The sequence below is a fragment of the Opisthocomus hoazin genome, chromosome 5 (genome assembly GCF_030867145.1).
Source record: "Opisthocomus hoazin isolate bOpiHoa1 chromosome 5, bOpiHoa1.hap1, whole genome shotgun sequence".
Classification (NCBI taxonomy): Eukaryota; Metazoa; Chordata; class Aves; order Opisthocomiformes; family Opisthocomidae; genus Opisthocomus; species Opisthocomus hoazin.
In genome coordinates this window covers 18,108,066-18,131,624 of record NC_134418.1, presented here as the reverse complement: position 1 = coordinate 18,131,624, position 23,559 = coordinate 18,108,066, and the positions used below count along the sequence as shown (strand labels likewise).

At 40.5% G+C, this 23,559-nt stretch overlaps 1 protein-coding gene across 10 annotated transcripts in view; it reads left to right on the top strand.

The window, feature by feature from the left end:
• LDB2 (LIM domain binding 2) overlaps nucleotides 1–22,805 on the top strand; it is a 216,708-nt gene extending 193,903 nt beyond the window's left edge. Inside the window, exons 6-9 of one of the 10 annotated variants that reach the window (XM_075420596.1) lie at nucleotides 11,051–11,174; nucleotides 12,322–12,470; nucleotides 18,662–18,804; nucleotides 21,515–21,602. In XM_075420596.1, the coding sequence (XP_075276711.1) occupies nucleotides 11,051–11,174; nucleotides 12,322–12,470; nucleotides 18,662–18,766 (378 nt within the window). In that variant the 3' untranslated portion in view covers nucleotides 18,767–18,804; nucleotides 21,515–21,602. Of the gene's footprint in view, nucleotides 1–11,050; nucleotides 11,175–12,318; nucleotides 12,471–18,661; nucleotides 18,805–21,479 lie in introns of all 10 variants that reach the window. The other 9 variants (XM_075420597.1, XM_075420593.1, XM_075420594.1 and 6 more) reach the window with 9 other exon arrangements.
• The last annotated feature ends 754 nt before the right edge of the window (nucleotides 22,806–23,559 follow it).

The window sequence follows — 23,559 nt, the reverse complement described above, 5'->3', positions numbered from 1 at the left end:
CATAGCCTCTCCTGTTGTTCTGCTTTCAGTATCTTTAAGGCAGCATTTGCTGTCTCCAGACCATTTCACCATGAAAACATTCCTAAACTTATTTCCAAGTTGTAATACAGCGGCACAGTAAAAAATGTCAGCATTCAAATGCAGTCCCTACACTCTTGATCTTTTTTATAATGCTGTGATTTGTTTTGGATCAGCAGCAGTTTGAACAAGACAAACAACATACCAGATTCCATCTGAACCTACGGGAGCTGCCAGGGACACAGGTGAAGAGTGATAGTGGATGCATTTCATAGTCAAAATGAAAAGCGGCAAAACTGATAAGGTCTCATTGTTGCACAAATAGAAAAAGCTAACAGTTTGCATATCAGAAATATCAGGTGCTAGGATTTGACTCAGAACTGCTGAATAGTAGCTTGTTTGCCTTTGGAGAAATAGAGAGGAAGGAAATGTCACGCAGCAACATCGCACGTGATAGTGAGGGGAGATGGCAAACAGGGAAATAGACCCTTCCGATGCTGTTTCCTAAAGATACTGTTTGGACTGGCTGTGATGGCGGATTATTACGGAATTCTGATTATTAAATATCTCCACTTGGCAAAGAATAAGAGAGGAACAAACCTCTTTTGAAGTGCACAACCGTCTCCAAAGTCACCCTTGTTTTGTTTTTAACTTGGTACAGTGTAAGACATAAAATCGGTGATTGTGTTATGAGCAGAGGCAATAATAATAAAATGAGAATAAATTGTAAGCTGTATGATTTCTGAACTATCTAGAGAAAATGAAATTAAGAAACCTTTCAAATGTCATGTGCTTTGCACCAGGCCACTGAAACACAATGAAGTAAAACAACAGCTATTGGGTTTCTGTGTCGATTCATAACCTATAACTGGATGTAAAAAAGTAGAGATTAGTTCACAGGACAAGGCTCAAGTAAAAAATATTTGGTCCAAAGTGCTTAGTTCCTCCTCTTAGTTCCTATAGACCAGCCTTAACCCCCACACAATGGTAGAACTCCATCCAAATCCAGCATAGGCTGAAATCAATGAATCTGCTCCGATTTACATTAAAATTTAATTTTGTCCTGACAAGCTCTCTGAAATTGATACTCGGTGCAATACCAACGGCAGTATAAAGGATCATATCACGCAGTCAACATGATGCACTTTGCAATATAATTTAACACTGATGTTAAATTACAAAGATAAATTTTACGGTCTCTCTTAAAATCATTAAGAGCTTAATTCTGATCTGAGATGTGTAAGACACAAATCTTGCCTATTGACCATTGAATATACAGATAGTTGTGAGAGAGAAATCACACCATTTGATGGGCCGTATGAGACTTTTTGTTATGATACAGGCTTGTGATTTGATGTATTGATCCTGTTCTGCAGTTAGGATCTCTGCTCAAGGAGAAGGCTCAAGCAGGTCGACCTCATTGCAGAAAACGCCAAACAATCTATATACTTTGCATGAACCAGATTGCACCAGGAGGTCCATAAGGAAGAGCTGGGTGGTGAATTATTCAGATTCTGGGTTTTCACGGCCCTTAGAACTAAGCCCATCAGGAGGAAGATGAGACTTCTCCTGCAAGTCCTTTTGTTTTCATTAGCTGAAAATACATGCAGCAACTGGATGCGGTTTGCCTCTGCCATTGGGATTCCAGGAATATCTGCTTGTGTTACTGAAACCAACTGCCCTTACTTGCCTGATTAGTCATCAGGGGAAAAGGAAAGAAACAAGATAACCTTCACTGTTCTCTTTGGTGTGGGAAGTAGGAAGAGGCATGAGCCCAACTGGTGCAAACAATATTAAAAGCTCATAAGACTTGTATGATGCAGTTGAAGGAAGGGTGTTTCAAAACATCTCCCCATTGTACAGAGGGTGAGTAGGAAAAAAAAAGTTTACTGAAAGGACTTTCTTTTAATGGCTGGGTAATGAGAGGAACAATGAATAATTTAAAGTTGCAAAGTTCTTGCAAAAAGTTCAAAAAATATATATCTATTAAAAAACAGTATTAAAACTTCAAAGAGAGAAGCAAAAATACAAACAATGGAACTCCTTTCTAAACCCATAAACTGTACATCTAAAAAAAGATTAAGCAGAATCACAAGGAAAGTAAAAAGATCTCCTTTTTCAAAATTCTGAGGGAAAAGGGTTATCAAATAGTTACAGCAATGACTAAGAGACCTAAAACATTTTTTTTAATACTTAAGAGTATTGTGAAACAGAATTCATTCCAGCACATGCTGTAATGTTGAGGCTACTGCCAAAGTGGTAACTAAATAAGTCAGATGTCAAACTCATCTCCACAAATGGAACTCCAGCATGAGTGCTTCCCCTTAGATGGGGAAAGGAGAGCACGTCTGTCCAGTTCAGCATTCATTATGTGGCGTCTCGAAGGTGCTTCACACCATTCATTACATATGAACTGAAAATATCACCAAGACTGCTCATGTCCAGTGTAAGAAATGCTTAGTTTGGTACAATATGAATGCTGAGGAAGCTCTCAGGCGAGGTTCTTCTCAGGGGAGAGTGTGCTCAGCTGTCTGCAAAGCATTTCAGCAGCAGTTCTGCAAAAACAGGGATGGTTACAGGAATGCTTTTCTGGTTCCAGAAGCGTTGAACCCAGAGCCCTTTCACTAGTATGGGCACGCTGCAGGGAGTGAGGAACCTGAAGTCCCGGGTGGGAGGCAAGGAAGGATGGAGAAGCTTTTTGAATGGTAAAGGAGGTTGGGCTCCTTGCTGACCAGGCACATGGTTTTGATGCTGGTACTGATGCCACCACACCAAAGGGCAGAATTAATGGCCACAAGAGCGAGCAGTGTTTCCGTAATCACCTGGATTGCTCCAGAGCGTGTGGCCGAGGGGGCACTGGTGGAAGCTGTTAGCTAGCTGACATGTCCAAAAAAAAAAAAAAAAGGGGGGGGGAAGGGGAGAGAGAAAGAAATTAAATTGGGGTCCAATGCACTAATGAGAATTAGCTGCAGCGCTGGTAATAGCTGTGCTGTGTTATGGCTGTGCTAAGAACTTTTTCTGTTTCCTACCCACTCATAGTATTTGCCTGGAAAAACACATTTTTTTTAAGCTTAGCCTTACCTGAAATGAATGCTGCTTCTTTCTGTTCTCACTGTTGCTGGAAATTGAAATGGCTGCAGATACAGAGCAGTGTAAAAACATGATGAGCTATGTAGCTTGGGAGCAACTGAGCAGCTGAATACTGCATTATTGAGAAATCATTTGCTACCTCTGGGTGTTAGTGAGAAACTGGAGAGTCCTAGACTGGCAGTCAGGGCAGAGCATAGGATGAATAAACATTACGGAGTGCTGAGTATTTACTAGTGATTCCAGCACAGATCTTCAGTAGTTGCATGCCATCCCACTGCATCTTGCAGGGTTGGCAACACAAAGGAAAGAAACAGTGAGTTCCAGGAGCCTTGGGGCAGAATTGATCTTGTATTGTTTCCTAAATCACCATATTATCAATGAAATGAAAGACATTTGGCTTAATGTGCGGCAGGCAATCTGCATAGGAAAACAGCCATATTTTCAAGTAACAACACGTGAGAATCATTTAAATATATATCAGTAGTCCTCAAGGGACTTGTAGATAGCTACATGAAATTGTTGTTTTCATGTGCATACCTTACTGTTGCCAAATTACTCCTGGCTTAGTATTTTGCCTATTACCTAGTTGAGATAGGAATCTCTTCAGAGCAAGGGGCTCAGTAGTTTGTAAAATATCCATATATATCGCTGGCATTGTATAAATAATAGATAATAAGCTGTAGATGCTAATGATCATTAATATTGCAAGTGTTAAACTGGAAATTCTAATTCCTAGCTTCTTAGATGATTGCAAGTATAAATATTTCTTGACTCAGCATGGTGAGTAGTCACAAAAAATGGAAACTTCTGCAGTGCAGAGTGATTGCTGTCAAGTATATCCCAGACCCAGTAAATCTCAGGTTATGGAATTTGTTCCAAAATCTGCTCTTGCTATGGTATTGTGCTGCAGAACGAGTTTCTGCATTTTTTAAAGCTAACACAAAATATCCACTCCATATGGTTTTGGAGACGTACTTAAAATATGAGCCAAGTTCAAGCTGATGCAGCGCCGTCTTCCTGAGCCCTGAACTAGTCTAAAACAATTTCTTTGAGAGGTGCGATCCCATTCATCTCAATGAGATTTTAAGTCAAAGCCTAAAGAAAGAAATTTCAGTGACAGCTTTTAAACCTTTTCATTACTATCTGTTTAAAGCAAATGTATTTAATTAGGAGTAAATACAGTAAATGTACCTATACCATATTTCCAAGCAGTTTCCCACCTCCTTCTGGGTACCAAAAGCTCATTTTGTTCCCTACCTATGTAGTACAACCAAAGACTTCAATCTGCTTATACACTGCCAATTTCAAATCTTTGGCACAGAAGGAATTGGAAGTACAGAGAGAACAGTAGTCACGGTAAACAAGTCAAGGATTACTCTATGGTATTGAACTTCCTAAGCTATTGGGGTTGAAAGCTGCCTTTTCATTCTGTCCCCAAGATCATTTAAAGCTTCACTAAAATAAATAAGCTTGTGCAGACTGGATTTTGAATAGTCAGGTTAAAATAACTACTTTCATTATTTAAATCAAAGGGGTTACTGAATTTGCTGCTAGCTACATTAAGTACTGCAAAATTTCAAAACTGATCATTTATTTGTTCCATGTATATCATTACATGGGATGTACAATGAACATGTCTTTATTAGGTCCACATCTCAGCAGGATTGTACAGTGGCTCTTCAATAAGTGAAAGCAGGTAGCAAGAGTAGTGTATGTGGAGGGATGGGAATCTCAAACCCACTTATTTTGGTTTAAAGTTTATCATGCAGAGAAGGAGCATGGGTATAGTTTATCCACTGGAACACACTGATGGAAGAGACTTCTATTTGACTTGACATACTGGGCAAGAGCTTAGAACAAAGCAAAACCAATCCTCTCCAGAAAAACAAGCATGTAAAAAAACCACCTCATTTCTTTTGGTTCATAAAAAACCCGAAATATTTCTCATTTATATCTCCCATGTTTTTAATGGAAGACAAAGACGTTTTTAAGATGAAAATGTTGTGTATTCACATGCAATTCTTAAAAAACACAAGCTATTTTGAGCAGTGAATTGCAAGCCAGCCAGTGAAAGAAGCAGCAATATGTTCCTAGGAAATTTTCATTCCTCCCTCTGTTCTGCAGAGGAATGATACTTACATTAATTTTGAAAAACAAGCACAAGCAGAGACATTTAAACTCAGCTACAAGCCTTCCCTGTTTCTAACACCAAAGAATGAATGGTATTGAGAATGGCAGCAAAGCATTACTGTTTCAGTGCCACACTGCTGGGAGCACAGGGCACTTGTACGAGGCTTTGACACCGCTCCTGGAAGTCAGACTTTCAGGTGTAGCTCTTTCCCAGGGGCTCAAAAAATATCCATAATGTGTCCCCTGCCTCATCACAGATGTATCAGTAACATATCATGGACCTCTGGAAACAGGTATCTGTGGATGTCCATAAAACGGTGTGCAGAGACATTCCAGTCCTGTTCAGAAATCCTGCCCCACTGAAATCAATGGGACCTTTCCCAGGGAAACACACTGGGGCCAGAATTTCACTGGCAGCGTTAACTGGAGCCGTTCTCTCTAGATCACGTACAGGATATGCAGAGGGAAGGCTGCATTTCAGCATAGAAATAAAATGTCATTGTGTTCAGATTTGTTCGCTAGTAACTCAGAATCTTTGTGGAGGATAAAAAATGAGCTCTAAAAGAAAGCACTGAACCCCTTCAAGGCTGCACAGTGTATTCCAGGTGTACCTTCACCATCAACATTCTACCTGAACATTAGACAGTGACTAATACTCCCATTCAGATGTTTTTTTGTCACTTTTAGGAAGGGTTGTAAATCTCTGTGAGCTCTGACTATGCAACAGTTCCTATCATTTGCAAGTGATTAATACAGGCATTCAACCAGGAGAAGTTTCAAGCATCAAAGAGTTAAAACTAAATTTCAGTAAAACTTCAGGGAAGACACTTGTCAGATTCCTTGTGGTTTGATTCAGAAAAACTGATGTTGTCTCATCATACATGAAAATTTTTGAGTGGCATCTACATGAAAATTTTCGATAATTCCATTTTTTTAAATTGTGGTTAGTGAAACTTTTGCTTATACAGACAAAACTGGTAACCATATGGGAAGAGACAGCTGCAAAAACTTGCGTCTTTTGGTAGACTTTGGGGCTCATTGGCTGCCCAGCGCTGATCGACCAGATACCTTTGCTGCTTCAAAGCAACTGGTTTGGCGACCTTACCCCCCAAATATTGCGCGATTCGAGTGCCACTGAATTATCTTTAAAATGCAAAAGGGATTGAAAGACTGGAAGGCTGCAGTTCTTTTGTGCTCCTGGCATGTAAGCAGGGGAAACCGTTAGCTGGGCTAGCTCTGCCATCTGCAGCTCAGAGCCGGCAGGACCGCGCCGTCCTCAGCGGCGGCGCAAACTTTCGCTGCTGGAAGTGCAAGAATTCTCATGGAGACAAGAGGTTTCACTGAAGAGGGTAATCGCTAATTAAATTAGCAATAGAATACATGAGTTTATGGTATGCAAAAGTAAGGTGAAAGAGAGCTTTTATACTGGTCTTCCTGCTAATCTTCACTGCTACCAGAATGAGCATCTGTTCTCAGAATAGAATAGAAACCTGGCGTTAGAACAAAAATCATAAGGCTAAAACCATTTTTGGTGTGACTGGAGTGATCTCAGAGCTGAATCTGACACCCTTACCTATGAAGGCCTATTTTGGCTCTGCTGATAACTGAATTATTACTGGAAATTACGTGTGGAACCATATTCTCAGAACCCTCTAACTCCTGTCTGCAGTGCCTCCAGTATCTCCTCATATAACTCCCTTCTTAAAACATACTGTTTTCTGAAACCTATAAATGCTAGTCTTCTCTAAAAAAAAGGTCATTAAAAAATAAAATATATCAAGTCATTCCAGATGTGTTTTACTGGTGCAAAAAAACGATCTCCTTTATTGTGTTCCCTACTTTCACTTCCCTGAGCCCCAAGGGTATAATATTACCATTTTCTCAAGTTGGATCCAAGCCCTGTAATTGATGAATTGTCCATAAGATCTGTGTGGAACTCCACCAAAATCACTGACACTCTGTACAGCACCAAAAAGCATGCATGTGTCCCAGTGTGTGCCGGACACCCACAAATAGAGACTTTTCATGCCAATGACTTCTCTCCCTGTAAAGCGCTGTGTTCGTCTCTAGCACTGGCTCCAACTGCTGTTGTTGCTGTCCACAGTGAAACAGCAATGGTTCTGCAGTAATGGTCAGACATCATTGTGATGATCTCAAATAAGAAAACATGACTGGAAACTAATTCTAATAATTCTGGGTTACTAGGCATCGTGTGGAGTTCTTTCAGTATGTTTTAGTACTACAGAGGGGAAGTATATAATCTATTATGATACACATTCTTCCAAATATGTTTTAAAAGCTAAAAGAAGCATAGCTTTTCTTGTAATTTTGGGCTTCATTCAGTTGCCCACCCACTTAAGACACCTTCTAGTGCGTGAACGATGGACATGGAGCCTTGTGTCCTTCTGGGACAGCAGGAACAATCAGATGGGTCAGATCCAGCATAACCTAGGGCATTTCGGCTGGCACTAGGCACCTGCGTGCAGGCAACTGAGTCCCACCTTTTGTGTTGCCTAAATGCGGAGCTTGGAAATGTCTAATCATGTCTTGTCAAGCATTGCCATTAAAGGTTCTGGGTCCCTAGAAATGTAGAAATTATTTCTGTGATCATACATCATCTTAAAGACTGCACTGAAGTCTTTAAGGCTTTAGGATGTTTTCCTGGGTGGCTGATTCTGAGCTGTGCAGACAATGCTTGTAGAAGAGATCATTTTGTTGGTGTTCCAAATATTATAGTGCTACAGTACAGACTTGTACATTTTAATAGTATCCAATGCTTGAAAAAATGTCAAAATAGATGTTTTGAAAAGGAATCTCACATAGTGAGATGAGGATATCTGTGGGGAACAGGCAGTCTAAGCCTCAGGCTTCTATATGCCAATGAATGTAGGAGTATGTAAAACATTTTGTTAGCTTTGTTTTAAGAAGTCACTTCATAAAATGATGCAGTCAAATGAGACTGCCAGTTACCCTGCTCACTAGCAGTTAAAGACAGCAGGTGGTTTTGACCAGCCTAGCTCTTAAATGCATCTTGTCCCCACATTCTTCATCTAGCTCTTTGCAAAACCAAGCTACTGATTGTCAGTGGCAGGTTCCTCAGACTTAGGATAATTGGACCGCGATCTTTTCCTCTTTCAGGGATTTGGTTTTGAGTCACTTTAGATTTCAAGTAGGACTCAAAGGTCACTGAAAAAGACTGTGAGATTTAATATCAATCATCGTTAATCCAGTTCATTTTACATTTGTGCACAATTCACATGAGCGAGATGCATTTAAAATGGACTTGTCATTACAGAGTTCAATGCTGTCCTATTACTTGGGCATCCAAAGCTGACCTTACAATTTTCAGACTTTAGAGGGAGAAAATGGTTGAGAATTCCCCAGTCCCAGAACCAGAAGAGGAATTTGTGCAAGTCCATACAGCTCCCAAATATCCAGGAGATGAGACTGTCCCATGTCCCAGTGTAGGGGCCCTGGCTCTTGTCATTTTGAGTCCATGCGTGTGAGATCGGTCAGGCATTGCTACATTTTGAGTCCTATCCAGTTTTCATCTCGAGTGTGAAGTGAAAGAGATTATAGAGAGGATTAGCAGTCAAGATATCTGGAGGCAGCAGGGACTCCTCAGTGTGCACTGTGGTGAGTGCACAATGGGAAAAATCTTTGCCAGATGATAAAGAAGTAACATTCTCTTTGTTGCCAACAATAAATATATACAGAAGAGTAAATGTGTCATGAATAAAGTGTCTCTAAGGAAATCTTGGAAGACCCTACATGTATATTTACATACTTTTAGTCCCAGCAGCAGTAGAGCTATGTGAGTGTGGTGCTCTGCCCAGGCTAACTAGTTTGTTAAGAATTATCACAGCTATCTTTTTCATGCTAGTTACTGTCAGTTCATAATGAGACAATTTAGGCAGCTCTGTCAGAAACCCAGACTTTTGAGAACCAAAGCAACGGTGTCGATTATGATGACGAATCTCTCTCACACAAAACCTGAGCAAGTGCCTGCAGGTTTCAGAATAAATTGAATAAGAACTCAAAATACAACACCTTTTTCACAGCATAAACTGTATCCTGCAAATACTTTAGGACCTGATACTCATAATTTTTGGTAGAACACTGAAACAGAGGAAAATCTGAGCCCAAAGTGCACAATCTGATAGCAGCTCTCCATCTATTAGATTACCTTGCCGATATTTATCTACAAAAGTACATGTAAAACGTCTATGTAAGGAAAAAGTCAATGAGGCAACTGCAGATTCAGTTTCTGCAGTTGAAAAAAAATAATTCCTCATACTGAAGCTCTTCATTCTCCCTGCTGCTTTATGTTATCTCTGTTTTAACTGCTGTTAATGAAAGGCTCATCAAAAGGCAGTGCCAACACACTATAATATTTAAATACTGAATTAGTCTCTCAGTCCGCGTGGCAGCTCCCTTTCAGCTATTTTCCCTGTATACTTGGCATCTCCATTGATATGAATGAGAGTGGAGTGCACATGGGGAGAATGGAGCAAACATTGATCGGCTGTGCAGGGAGAAGAATTTGCCTCATGTCTTATATATTTGCTAAAGTATGGAAGGAAAGCATTGCCGGCTGAAGTAAATCCAAGCAAGACATGCTAAAATTAAGTAAATAACTCAAAACGAGACTCGCTTAAGTTATGCCTTTCTGCAGCTGCCATTCTAACTGTTAATAATTTGACCAACTTGTTGCCTCACTTATGTTGGTAAAAAAAGCTACACCTTCCCCTGCATCTAAATGCAGCTCTGCTTTAAAAAGTGACTAAAAATGGCATGCAGCCTCCGTGTTTATTTGGTGTCAGCTATTTCCTTATCAAATATGCTCAGTTAGCAAGTAAGGAACCTTCTCCTCCTATGTGCCAGCCCTGCAAATTTCAGGTGGAACCTAGGTTTTTTCTGTTCATGCAGGATGACCAAAAAACCAAGGATCCTGCCAGCGAGAGTAAGCCCTTCATTACCTATGTGCAATTCTGTAGTCTTCTGTGGCTTTGCGTAAGGTTTAACTGACTGGAAATGATTCTGTAGTGATAAACAGGAGGGAATAGAAACCAGCTCACTGTGTTCTTTGTGGTAGATCTGCTGCGCTAAGAGGATCAAAAAGCGGTGAACAGTGGGTTTAATTACTAAGTGAACAGATAGAAAATATAGAAGACTATTTAGAGAAGAGGTTTGCTTGAAATTCCATGTTTTCAGAAATCTCCATCTTTGACATCATAGAGCATTCAAGCTGACAAGGAAAATAAAATACTTCTTTTTTTTCTTGGACATGTCATTCATGTGATGGGAAGAGAACGTATAGTCCTCATAACAAGAAAGGAACAAAATTATTTGAATTATTTTGTATGCTATAGCAAGATAAAATATCATGTTTACAACCCTCATTTATAAGAAGTCTACACTGTGGAGTGCAGCAGGTCAGAAGATCACTGTGTGTACATTTTGCTATATGGGAATGATAGCTTTCTATTTTATTATTTATTAATTCATCTTTACTGCTTTGGCAATCAAGCATGAAAATTTTCTACTCTTCTGAAATCTCTGTAGTCTGGAAGACCAGAATTGAAGTTTATCTGATTTTTTAAAAAATACTTAAGCTAGCAAATAGCAAGCAAGTTTTCTCAATTCAGAGTTTTGATCCTGCAATCCCAATGCAGATGAAACTGAGCTGTACAAGGCATAGTCTGTTAGCAAGGGTAAAAAAAAGCCAAGACTATACTTTCCAGCTATGTAAATACTGATCAACTGAGTCTTTGCTTGGATGAAATCATTCTGTTCTGAATTTTTCTTCCAGTTGTGTGTAATACTGGAGCCAATGCAGGAACTGATGTCAAGACATAAAACTTACAATCTAAGTCCTCGAGACTGCTTGAAGACGTGCTTGTTTCAAAAATGGCAAAGAATGGTGGCCCCACCAGGTATGTTTCATTTCCAGTATTTTACTTCTTTTGTAGTTAAATTAATGTAGAAACAATGGGAAAAATTACTGCAAATTTACTTACAAAGGAAAGTAATAAGAATTAGCACTGTTGCAAAAGTAAGCCTGAAAATGATTCTGATGTTTTATGATTTCAGTCTGACCCAACTGATTTATAGATGTGCACACTCAGATGGTTTCACTATGACTAGGATATAATTTAGTACAAAAATATGTGTAGATGGAATGCAAAATGCCTACTGGCTCCATTAGAATTCATCGTTTGTGTAATTCAGCTTCCTGCTGTGACTCTGAAATTACAGCTACAATTCATAATTAATTGTCTTTGAGACTAATATAATGTTATTTACAGGCCTGGACCTAATCTCCTTCCTCTTGCACCTCAAAATAATACTTCTCTTTTTTCAAATTATTAAAGATTTGTATATCTAAGACTATTCACATGGGTGCCCAGGCCAAATTTTGAGAAGTACAGTTGCCCCTCTGTTCTTTTCCAATTTAAGAAAAGTTATGTAATTGTCCTGATTCGATCTGAGTTTGGAAGACTCGCAGAGAAATGGCATTCAGCACGCTCCAGCGTGTTCCCTGGGGAGTGGCAGTTTTAGAGGTGAAGCCCACATCAGAGGTAGAAGGAACTGGAACGGTAGTTGCTCGTGTGTTGTATTGATGGCAGCAGTAGGGTAGAAAGCTGCCTTTAGCCTTTGCCTCTGTCTGGGTCAGTTGAGGCTGCACCCTGCATCGGAATAAGATCTGGATTTTTGTTCAGCACTGTTGTTTGCTCTGTGACCTCCAGCAAGTTACATGGTCACTTTGAGCATCATGATAGTTATCGTGATACTCCCGTTGGTAAAATGCTTTCAAATGTCTTTATAGGTAATGCTGGGAGAATAAGCTTCATTAGTCCATTATACAAAATTGAAAGCAGATTCCATTGGTTTGGGTCCAAATATTATTCTACAGTTCGTATGTTGAATCTGATACTACTACTAGTAGCACAACTATTAGTAAACATAGGAATTTAAAACTAGATGAAAAAAATATTTCAGCACTGCTGCTTGTGGATCATTTTAGTACACGCTTTACAATATCTGCCATTTGCTTTCCTTTTTCCTATTTTATTGCAGCAGAACCCACAAGACAACCGACAACCAAACGGAGAAAAAGGAAAAACTCTACCAGCAGCACTTCCAACAGCAGTGCTGGGAACAACACAAATAGTACCAACAGCAAGAAAAAGTCAGCTGCTGCAAACCTGAGTCTATCAAGTCAGGTACCTGTAAGTCTCACTTTCCTTTTAGGCCTGAATCATTTACAGTTTTTTAATTCTTTCCTTACATTGTAAAGAAGGTGCATTCTTGAGTCTAAACTATCACAAGCAAAAGGCGATCTTGCACAGTGTGCCATGGGAGCTGGGGAATTAGTGGCAAGATGTGAAGAAGCCATTCTGCAGTGCAGCTTTAACAAATGACCCCTGAGCAGGGGTATCCTGAGGACCAGATGTTATTTTTTTAAGGCCTGGGCCAACTCCCATTCTGTCAGTGGGAGTCTTTTCACTGGCGGTGGGACTCAGATTTGGCCTCGTGTTTTTAGATGTAGCATGAGTCTTTCAGACTTCCATCTGCCAGGTGCTAAGTGAGGATGAGTCCCTGTGGAACAGGCCAGCTACACCTGAGCAGATCGCTGGTGTCTCTATGTTAGTACCTTACCTCTAGTCGGTGCCAAGTTCAGATGCTTCAGTGGAACAGGTTATGCATTAACTTACCTCCAGAGGTTACCTCTTCTTCCAACCACTCCACTTGCAGAGGGCAGATCCCCTGGGATATGGGTCTCAGCTTGTCCACTCTGCTAGCTGTAACTGTTGACATCCTAATTGTACAGGGAAACAGCAAGTCATTTCCAGAACTGTACCAGCGCTTCAATAATCACATTTATTTGGGGTAATCAGACCCCAAATTGTGACAAAGTGTGCCTTAGTCAATAAGGAGGTAGTTTATGCATTTTAAAGCTAGGGAAATTAATTTGATATTATAGGAACTGTAAAGTGGGATCTTGGGAATAACACACAGTGACTTTTATTGGATTTCTGATCAGCAGATAGGAAAGGGCTAGGTCTCTTCTGAAGACTGACAAAGAAGATAGGCCTTTTGTTAGCACAAAGCAGGCACTTGCTAGGAAGCTTGAATACCCAGATAAAGAAGTGGAGTAGACTGACACCAGTGAAATCAAATGAAGATTTTTGTTTAACAACTGATTCAGCAATCCACTAGCTTGCAAAAGCTTTGGGCTTCAGTACATTAAACTCATATATTCTCCATGTCATATTAAAACTTTCATGTGGCTTGCATCCCCAGAGCCAGATTCTTTTCCTAATATAGGCATCCCTGGGGTTTTGTGGCAGCACAAAGCAGTCAGAAGGCCAGCTACCTGATCCCTTGTGGCACAGGCCACTCTGCCTCACTGACCGTGTCTGCCAGAAAACCCCCTGGATCAATAACCAACCATATTTAAGAAAAAAACAGCAACTAGATGTAAAACTGAGCAATCAGCTAGTTCCCTGCTGTCTCCAAGTTTAAAAGACGGTAAAGTCACTTCATCCTGGCTACTCCCTGCCCTGAGTTCAGTTCAGTAGGACCGGAACCTGACTCTCTGCCTCTCTTCAGCCTGCTCCTCCCTGGAGAGACAACTTTTGTTGGCTTCGGTGGTAGCCATGTGTGCTCGTATGTTTGAGTGTAATTGAGCCCTCTGATAAGTACCTGTCACTCCCACTGATATTCAAGCTGACTTCAGGACCTGAAAGGCTGCTCCTGACAGATGAAGTAGTCAAGGTTACTCTTCCTGGTGGAGATGGTAGTTGAGCATCTGGGACATAATGGTGAAGTTTATCATGATATGAGGAATGGATTTTCAGTCTTCATTGACTTTTGGGATGCTGCATAGTCAATATTTTCCAATATTGGTTGCTCTCTGTACCAGAGTAGCAAGATGGTCCAAACTCTTTTCTATGGAAGATCAGGTTCCATTTTTAGGGCTTTTCTTCTTTCAGTCTGCACAGTGGAAAATGCTTAGCTGTTCGGTTTGACATGCTAACAGCTCCTCCTATCTTCCCCACAGCAAACATAGCAAACCAGATGGAATTGATGGTTGGGCCACCCTGTAGAGTAGATAGAACTCAAAATAATTTTAGCAGTAGGATATTTTGGTTTTCAACACTTTTCAGTTAAGTAGAGAGATGTTACCATGTTTCTTCAAAATTATGCATTCTTTGAAGTGGACCTTATTACAGGTATGCCGCTGCTTTCTGAAGTTAGCTGCAGGCAGCAGTAGCTTGCTTTCTGTTTCTTTCTCTTAACTTTACCTTAAAGCAAATAATTCACTAGTTAGATTTTCCTTATATGCAATACAAGACAAGATATAGTCAAACACAATTTTTCAACTAACTAAAAGTTTCATTTGGCTATAGGACTTTCTGTAAATGGGACTTTCCTGCTCAGTAGAAAAAAACCTATTGAAATAATTCATTTTCAATGTTGAAAGCATTTTCCCCCCTCATTACTAGAGAAGAGGAATGAAGTCACTGCATCTTCTGTCCAGATGACTCACATAAGTAGAGCTAGTTTCAGTTCCACTTTTCCCATCATCCTCTCTGGAGAACCCCAACAACGAGCTCATATTCATACCAAATTTGGATTAATATGAAGTCATGTACTCCAGCTTTCTCTTTTTCTCCAGTGATTTGTTCCCAGCCAGCAAAGACAGACTCTCCACCGTAATAGAATCTAACTCCTAATTTCCTGTCACTTCTAGGGCCCTATGTTGGTTTCCCTTTGATACTAAATTAAATTAATCCTGGTTAGAGAATGTTTCCTTAGCCTCTATTCCATGTAATGTTTCTTGGTTTAGGGCATTAGTAATTATTCAGTTTTGCTCCTAGAGTAATGCTGTGTACACTGGCAAATGTGTGACCTTACCATATCCCTCATCCACATTTCTCACCCACATCATTAATTTCTATTTCTTTAATTAGGTCTTCAGGTCTGGAGAGGCAAATGTTCCGTGTTCAGGACAGTGACCGGAAAGCAGCTGCAGTACCATCAGCTATGACAAAGCTTGAAACTTCAGACAGTTTTGTCATTTTCCCCATAGCCCCTTCCAGATCTTCAGATAAATACATGGGGCTAAGCCAACCTTGATCAATGAGATGGACCGTTTTTTGTCACATACATATTCTTTTTCAGCAATAGTTGTGCCATTTCCTCTACCTGTATTATTTTCTGATCAGTTCTTCAGTCAGGGACAGTGCTGACAATACAGAGCCAAGCCCAGAAAGTGAAATGATGTGGTTGTATTTCCATGCATGGGTCAGGTTGGCACTGTACCCTGAAGCTCAGTTGCTGCAGCATAATCAATCAGTATTGTTTCTGCCCTTTGTGTTGCCTTAAATTTATGAGCACCTTGACTGTGTTGACACATTCTTATACATCTTTAATAACACAGTCTTCGAAAGCATCTGAATGGTGTCTGCCAGTGGGTGGGTATGCATCTTCCCTCTCATCAGTAATTTGAGAAGGGTCAGTTGCAGTCTGTCGTCATATCTCTAATAATTTTTTATACTTTCTCAACCCTGCTAAATGAAATACAAAGTTTTGCCCTTTTGACAGTCACTTGCACTCTGTTACGCTCATTTTCCTTTATAATGTGGTTTCCGTGGTTCTGTTAGTTCTCATGCTACTGGTTGCGGACCTGCAGCATCTCCTCTTGTCAATATGACTCTTCCTGCCCAAGTCCCCTGTTTAACACCTTTCCTACATATTACATATTTCCTACTTTCTTAAAAAAAATGTAGTCAGCCAGTGTGCTACATGATTGCACTGCACAGCTCATGCCTAGGTTGGCCTAGTACTTGTCCAGTGATTCTTTTGACCTGGATCTGTAAGTGCTGAGGAGACACACTAGTGTATTGGAAGTAGAACCAAGTGCCACTAAAGCCTCTGCAATAGCACGAATACAAAACCGTTTTTCTCACCAGAAGTTTTCTTCTCCCAGGCTCTCATTGGTGCAGGCTCAATATTTCCAGTGATTTCTACAGATGCATTGGCTTTTTTTAGTGCATAAAGCAAGCTGACAAAACAGGGACCCAGAAATTGTAGTCCGCTCAGCTGTCTTAGTCTCAGCAGGTGCCAGTCATTTGATCTGTTCTTAGATTTGTGCATGTTCTGGATCACATCTGAGCTTTGGCAGAAACATTAACCCATTGTCCAGAAACTGGAATTACCAATTTCCTCTTTCCTCCAAACAAAGAGCAAAGATGGGCAAGACTCCTTCTGCAAGGTTCATAGAAAACCTGCCTTTCTTAATGTTAGCTTTCCTATGATTTTAAAGAAATTAGTTATCTGGTTTGGGTGTGTCACTGCCATATCGCTTGCACAGTACTAATTTCCTCTAATATCCAAAGCTAGCTGCAGTGTTTTCCCAAGTCTTACTCAGTTTTCAAGCCTCTTCACTGGCTGAAATTGTATTCCTTTGCATTTTTCATATTCTTCTGTTTCAAATAAATCTTTCTCGCAAGCCCAGGCCCTCGTACATAGAGCAGTGACCTGTGCACTGTGATCTGTGGATTACAACAGGTATATGCAGGATCAGCAGAAGAGGTTCATACAGCCATATCACTTAAAAATCACTTTCTTTTAAGTTTAGTAAAAAACATGCACATTCATCCATTTTCATCAATTTGAATTTGGAAATTTGACAACAATGCACAACTCTCACAAACTCCAAGAACCATTGCTCTAGGCTTCTCCCAGTCATAACCATAGGAATTAGTAGGTGGATTTTTCTTTCATTTACTAATGAAGATCCTGTTGAGTGTAATACTGTAACCATGAACCTAGTGAAATATCATTTGTATTAGAAAGAATAAAGCATCACTACATGCCACTAAGTAAATCAAATGTTCTTTGTTACATCCAGAGTCTTAATTAGAGCCTCCTTGCACTCATTAAGGGAGTTACATACCTCAGTAATCTCTCTTTCTCTTTGTAGTTTTCTGTAATCTCCTCCAAAAGCCAAATTCATAAATAAACCTGCTAATGTGGAAGGGAGCAAGACAATCTCTTACGTGTTTCAGAAACAGGGGGTATGTTTAGGTGGTTTGTAATGGATGTAGTAGTACTGGAACTACGGTTCCAGGGTCAGCAGATTAGTGTCGGAAATCATCCCATGTTTCAGAACTGTGCAACTCAGAATTTAAGATTTAGTCGTAAGGAGATGAGAGTGAACAAATTGGTTTCCAGTTGTTGCGCTTTAGGAAAAATATTCCAAACAAGACCAGAATGTCAAGTTAACAGAGAGGACTGTGATAAGATGTGAAAGATGACCGTTTTCCTTTACGAAGTGTTTACTCTGAAACCTAATTAAAATGTCAGTTCTGTTTCTGTAGATCATTTCAACACCAACATCAGTCCGATGTTTTTTTCTTGGAGGTAGTCACCATTACGGGTGTGGGCAGCAATGGGGCTCTCAATCCTTAATAATTTTTGTGGCAAGGAGCTAAGAAGTCAATTATTAAAATAATCACCACTAACACAATTCTGTAAGAAGGAAGGAAGGCAGGCAGGAGGAGGTACCCTTCTTCTTTTGACTTAGAGGTACACTGGCTGCTAAAACTAGTGCCACTTTCAGTCCTTGGAGTAGAGGCTTGCTTGAACAATATACTTGATAGTTTCAGGCTTTTTTAATTATCTCAGGCTTGTGAAGCACTGTTCTTCTACTTCTGGGGACTGTCACACCTGAGCCATGAACTAATCACCGTAACACACGGGGCAGCGGGGCTACGTATCAACAGCAGCAAAGACGGCAGACATAGGGATGGGGAATTTTACGTGGCCCACCACACATTTTTACCTCCAGACTACAGTAAGATATTGCTTAGCCATCAGATGGTCTTTCAAATCCCAAGTTAAAGAGTTTAGTTATGTAACTGGGCATAGCAGAGCTAAACTTTGAGGTTAGGTATAAAAAAGATGAAGCTTGAGAAATGAGCGGTCTGTTAAATAGAAGTGCTTACATTTGAGTTGTGTATGAAGTGATCTCTGTGTATAGTTTATGTGCGTCAATTGAAGTTTGGATGGCAATTAGGGTGATTTCAGGATGCAAGGTACGATATACATTAAAGCTGCTTTTGTGCTTATATTATTAAAGAATACATTTCTATCACATAATGTAAAACAGCCACTGCTTTATTTACAGTGCTTCACTGAAACTATATTTTACTATCATGAGACATTCCTTGACCAAAAATGTTGTTTCTAATCACAGAGTAAATCAATAAGATTGAGTGACTACAGTCTAAATCTTTTTTAAACTAATCTAGTCAAATATGTGCTACCATAACTAGGCCATAGCAGTGTGTGCTGCCATGCGAGAGACTAGGGTTTAATTCTTGGATTCTGCTTCTCACTCCATGAGCAGGAGCTAGGAGCACTCCAGAGCTGCAGCCTCAACCCTGGGAGGGATGGAGCCTTGTGTCATTCAACAGCAGTGACCCCCACTGGCCAATTTAAGGAGAAGCATTGAGGGGCTCTAAAAGGAGTCACTTCCAGTCCTCCTCAGAGGTTGGTGGTCATTGCACGGGAACTAGAGAGTGGAGGTTCAATGGGGTGCACTCGGTGGGGTCTTCAGCTTTCAGTCTGAGGAGCAGAATCCTCTCTGGGGAGGAACCAGCATGTGCGCTTCCTAAGACACTGTTTTTGCCTGGCATAACTGTAAGTGGCAGGATTGTCAAGAATATTTATATTATTTTTTTAAAATGTCCTGTAACTAATTCTGTGATATCTATCTTCTAAATAGAATGAGGGAAAACCCCGCTAACCTCAGTATAATTGTAGTTTAATTCCCAGAGAGAGAGAGATACTCAATAGCATGGAGATAAATATGAGCGTGAACTGTCCTCTCAGTGGGTGTCATAATATTAAAGGAATCACATTCGCAGAGTATCTGAGAAATTAGAGATGGAAATACTTACAGGGTCATTGAGCACCTCCCCGCTGATGCACAACTGTTTCCTGCCACGGACTGAGCTTGTTCCCAGCCCAGCGTCAGGTGACCTGCGCAGCACAGCTAGCACCGTTCCCGTGGGGTCATTGCTCCTCAGGCTGCAGTTCTCAGTAACAGGAGTATTGTCTTAGCAGTGAGGCTTACGTTTTGCTTTACTTAATGTCATCTTAGTACCCTAGTTTCCATCTCATCAGATTGACCTACAGCGATCCTCTTCCTTGCAGCACTTGCAGCTGTTAAGCATATTTACCCCTCCCCATCATTTGGTGGATGTAATACTTATGTAATTCCTTCCCGTGGCCTCCCCAGCCAGCTGTCCTAGCCCCATAGCAGTTTTTGATGCGCTTCTCGAAGTCTCATCCAAGTTGCCGACCTCTTGCTGGTATGGCAACAGGGAGAACTTGAGGTCTGCACTCAGGAGCGTAGAAGTAAGAGGAACAGTAGCCGCCTTGGTCTGTGATTCTGCATTTCAGCTGCTGTGGTCCTTTCTGCCTGCCGTATCACACCGCACACTCAAACCCGACTTGCTGTCCTCTGCCAGGTCTCTCTTGTCCTTAAAGCTCTCGCAGTACCACGGGGTCAGGTCTGGTTCAGCACTGCACACTATACATTGTCTTTTGTTGAGAGGGACGAAATAAGTTTAGATAAACTTTCGGTTATTAACACCTTTGTCTTTTAAACTTCTACGTTGCAAAGCTGTGTGTGAGTTTTATTTAACCAAATATTTTATGGATATAGGTAGTAACAAAATATAGACAATGTAAAGAAGAACTCATGCAACACTTTCCATCTACTCACAAATTTTTCACACATCACAGGCTGAAAATGTGATATAAACATTCCTCTGTAGCATGTCAGCCTTTGCTGAGGGATATCAAGAAGCAGTGTAAATGCTTACAGGCAATGATTTGTGTTGTTTTGTGGTGAGGGAGGTACGTACCCGATTAAACAGAAACCTTACTGAAGGCAAACATTTGTCTGCTGTTTGCTTTGTACAAATGCTTTTACATTCATAAGGAGGAACAGATCCTTTAAAATGAGAATCTGTTGCCTGCTAGGATTCTTGGAAGGGCCGGTTAAATCAGCAGGTACAAAGCCGGACATCTGGAATTACCACGCTTGTACCAGACGCTGGCGGATGCCCTGCCACCTGAGCTGCACGGAAGGGTGCATCCCACGTGTTTCTGTAGCCGTTAGCCCAGCAGCCTGATTCTCCGTTGGACAGAGAGAACAAGAGAGCTCTCTGGCTTTGCACCTTTGCTTTCTGACCTCAAGTTTGCACCTCTCTGTCCTGTGCCGGTTAGGGTTTTTGCAGCAAATCTATGATGCACTGGAGTACAGTAGGCGGTTTACTTGTTTTCATGGAAGGACAATTTGTACTTAAAGCAGTGATTAGATGAATTCTTTCTTTCTTGCATGCTTCAGTTTTTGATGACTACTAGCTTCATCAGTGTAATTATAATTAGCACTCTTCATCTTCCCTTTACGGTACCAGCTGGACAGATTGGTCCTCTTACTGCACAGATTGGCGGCAGGGTTGCCTACATGGAGTTAGGTGACAGGCACCATGAAATAACAGATGGTAAATTCAGGGCTTGTTGGCAATCAGCAGGTTTTTGCTAATGACTTAATTAGCTATGCAAATTGTCAAATCAGTGTGAACATTGTTTTTATCGAAAACTTTACCTAAATTAATTACCATAATTAAGTAGCAGAATGTCAAGTATATTGGATGCGTAAAAGGGCTTGGCTGGCTATGGATAAGAGAGTTACCATCTTTATTAGAGTGCTGTGCTCCACTTTTGAGAAGTCTGAGGATAAGAAATGAGGTTTCTTTTAAACTACTTTTAAAATACGCATATCGCTGAGTTGCAACTGAGATGCACCCCGGTGCCTTTCCAGATAAAATGGCTCAGGAAAGAATTACTGGATAAAGGCTAAATATTTCAAGCAGGACTCTTAAGGCAGTTTTGTAGCCTGCTTATTTGCTTAAAGTCATGCACATTTTTCAGTCTCCTTGCTTTTCAGTGCTGGGGTTTCTGAGATCCAGAGCCATGAGCATGCAGCTAGAGAGATGTGTTACAGTTTGTCGTTTAAATGAGAAATAAAGCTTAAGCCTGTCTTCTGATTCCTGCTATGCAGGAACTTTTAACTCTGTTGTTCAAATATCACAAAGTTAAGAGATGCAAATTCTCTAACGTAACTTTTTTAAGTTGATTTTTTCTCTCTCAAGGTTTCCATATAACAAATATTGGGTGCTGTTCACAGGATGTGATGGTGGTAGGAGAACCAACTCTGATGGGAGGCGAATTTGGGGACGAAGATGAAAGGCTTATCACTAGATTAGAGAACACACAGTATGATGCAGCAAATGGCATGGATGATGAAGAAGATTTCAACAATTCACCTGCACTGGGAAATAACAGCCCGTGGAACAGCAAACCTCCTGCTAACCAGGAGACTAAACCTGAAAACCCCACACCGCAAGCTTCCCAATAGGTTGTTCTGCAGCCGTACCCACTGCAGTGTACGTCGGTGGGTTATTAATTCCTGTTTCACAGCATTCTTCAAAACAAAATTTTAAAAACCACCTTTCAACAGATACAGTATCTATTTCTAAACTAAAGCTATCTGATTTTTTTTAATTAAGGAAAAACTCTTGTATAAGCTTTCATATACATTTCTTGGAGGCATTCACATGCAACATGATACTGGCACTGACCTCAATTAAAATAATTGAAAATTAAATAGCATCTCATGGCAAATTTCTGACAATGCATTTTGTTGGAAAGGGTTGTGTTTTTCCTCTTCAAACAATGGCCATATTTTAACAAGTCATCAGTGCTCAGGATCTCATTAACTATGAGTAACTATGTATAACTTTTTACAATTGTAATATATTTTCTCCTTTTCAACTTGCACCTGAAATTTCTTGTTTCAGAAAAAATGCGCTTTTAAGGAAAAGTAATTTAAAGTAACTTTTGTTCTTTCTTTAACTTACCTTTCATCAGTTAATCGTTTAAAGGATCCAGCATTTTTAATTTGCATTTAGCTGATGCCAGTAGATACTCTTTCCATCATTTAATAAAAATGCTGAAACAAGAAATGTCTTTTTTTCATCAAAGACATGAGAAATATTTTTATGTGGAAAAAGACACCCAGCCCTATGAGAGTTTATGCTTTGTAAAATTGCTGTCGATCCAGATATTTTAAAGCCATGTAATCCATTAACTTTGTGGGCAGCTTAATAAATCTAAAACTTTTGTGTTTTTATTATTGTATCTGAGTTGGCTTTGTTGTTATTTCTTTTCATAGTATATTTCTTGTATAATATTTTTGTAAAGCCCTCAAACCATTTTTTTGTTTTACTTTTTTTTATTATTATTATTATTATTATGGTGTATTTATGTGAAACTTTATAAAGAAACTAATTTTTTCATTTACATATTAATATGTTCAACTCATCATGTAAAGACACAGTGAGTCAGTGTGTTATATAATACAACTGTATTTTATGTATGCTTTGCCAATAAGTGTGCCAATAAACTGTGTTAACAAACGTGCTCTTACCTGGTGCATTTACAGTTCCTTGCGTGCAAAAGACACACGCCCACGTGCAGGATCACGCACCAGGAGTCTTTGGAATTCGTGATTCACTGAATCACAACCTTTTTCCAGCAAGAAGGAAGGAAGGCCTCTAGTTCAGGCACAAACCGCTTGCAGCCCAATTTGGTTAGACGCTCTTTTTTTCACCTGAACGATGTGCAGCAGCGTGGGTCAGTAGCAGCGGCGAGAGCCAAGCGTGAGGGAGCGCAGGGCACCCGGTGAGCGCACCTCCGTCCTGAACTTTGCGTCCCTCGCCTCCCAGGGCCGGGGCTCATCGGAGCGGGGATTTCCAGTCCGCTGGATTCTGTCCGATAGTTTTACGATGAGGCCCTCGACTGGGGCTGAGAGGATTTTTAAAATTCTCCTTCTTTCTTCCCTTTGTTATCAAATTGATTGTTCGCATGAGTGAGCAAAACCTCTGAATGCTGCTGGGCGCATGGAGCCCTGGGGTGAGCAGGAGGCACGGAGGCACACGCCGGCACCCCCGGGCAGCTGGGGAGCCAGCAAGGTGCGCCCGGCGGGTGGCAGGTACCCACGGGGAGAATCACCGAGACAGGGGTACTGAATTCATGCAGTACCGCCTTTTGTGCTGGGGAGTGAGGTTTTGCTCTTGACTGAAACGGGACTTTGAAAATTACTGACATTATAAAAGCATCTGAAGAACTCCTGGGTTTTTTTCAGTGACTGTACGTATACCCAGAAGCCAC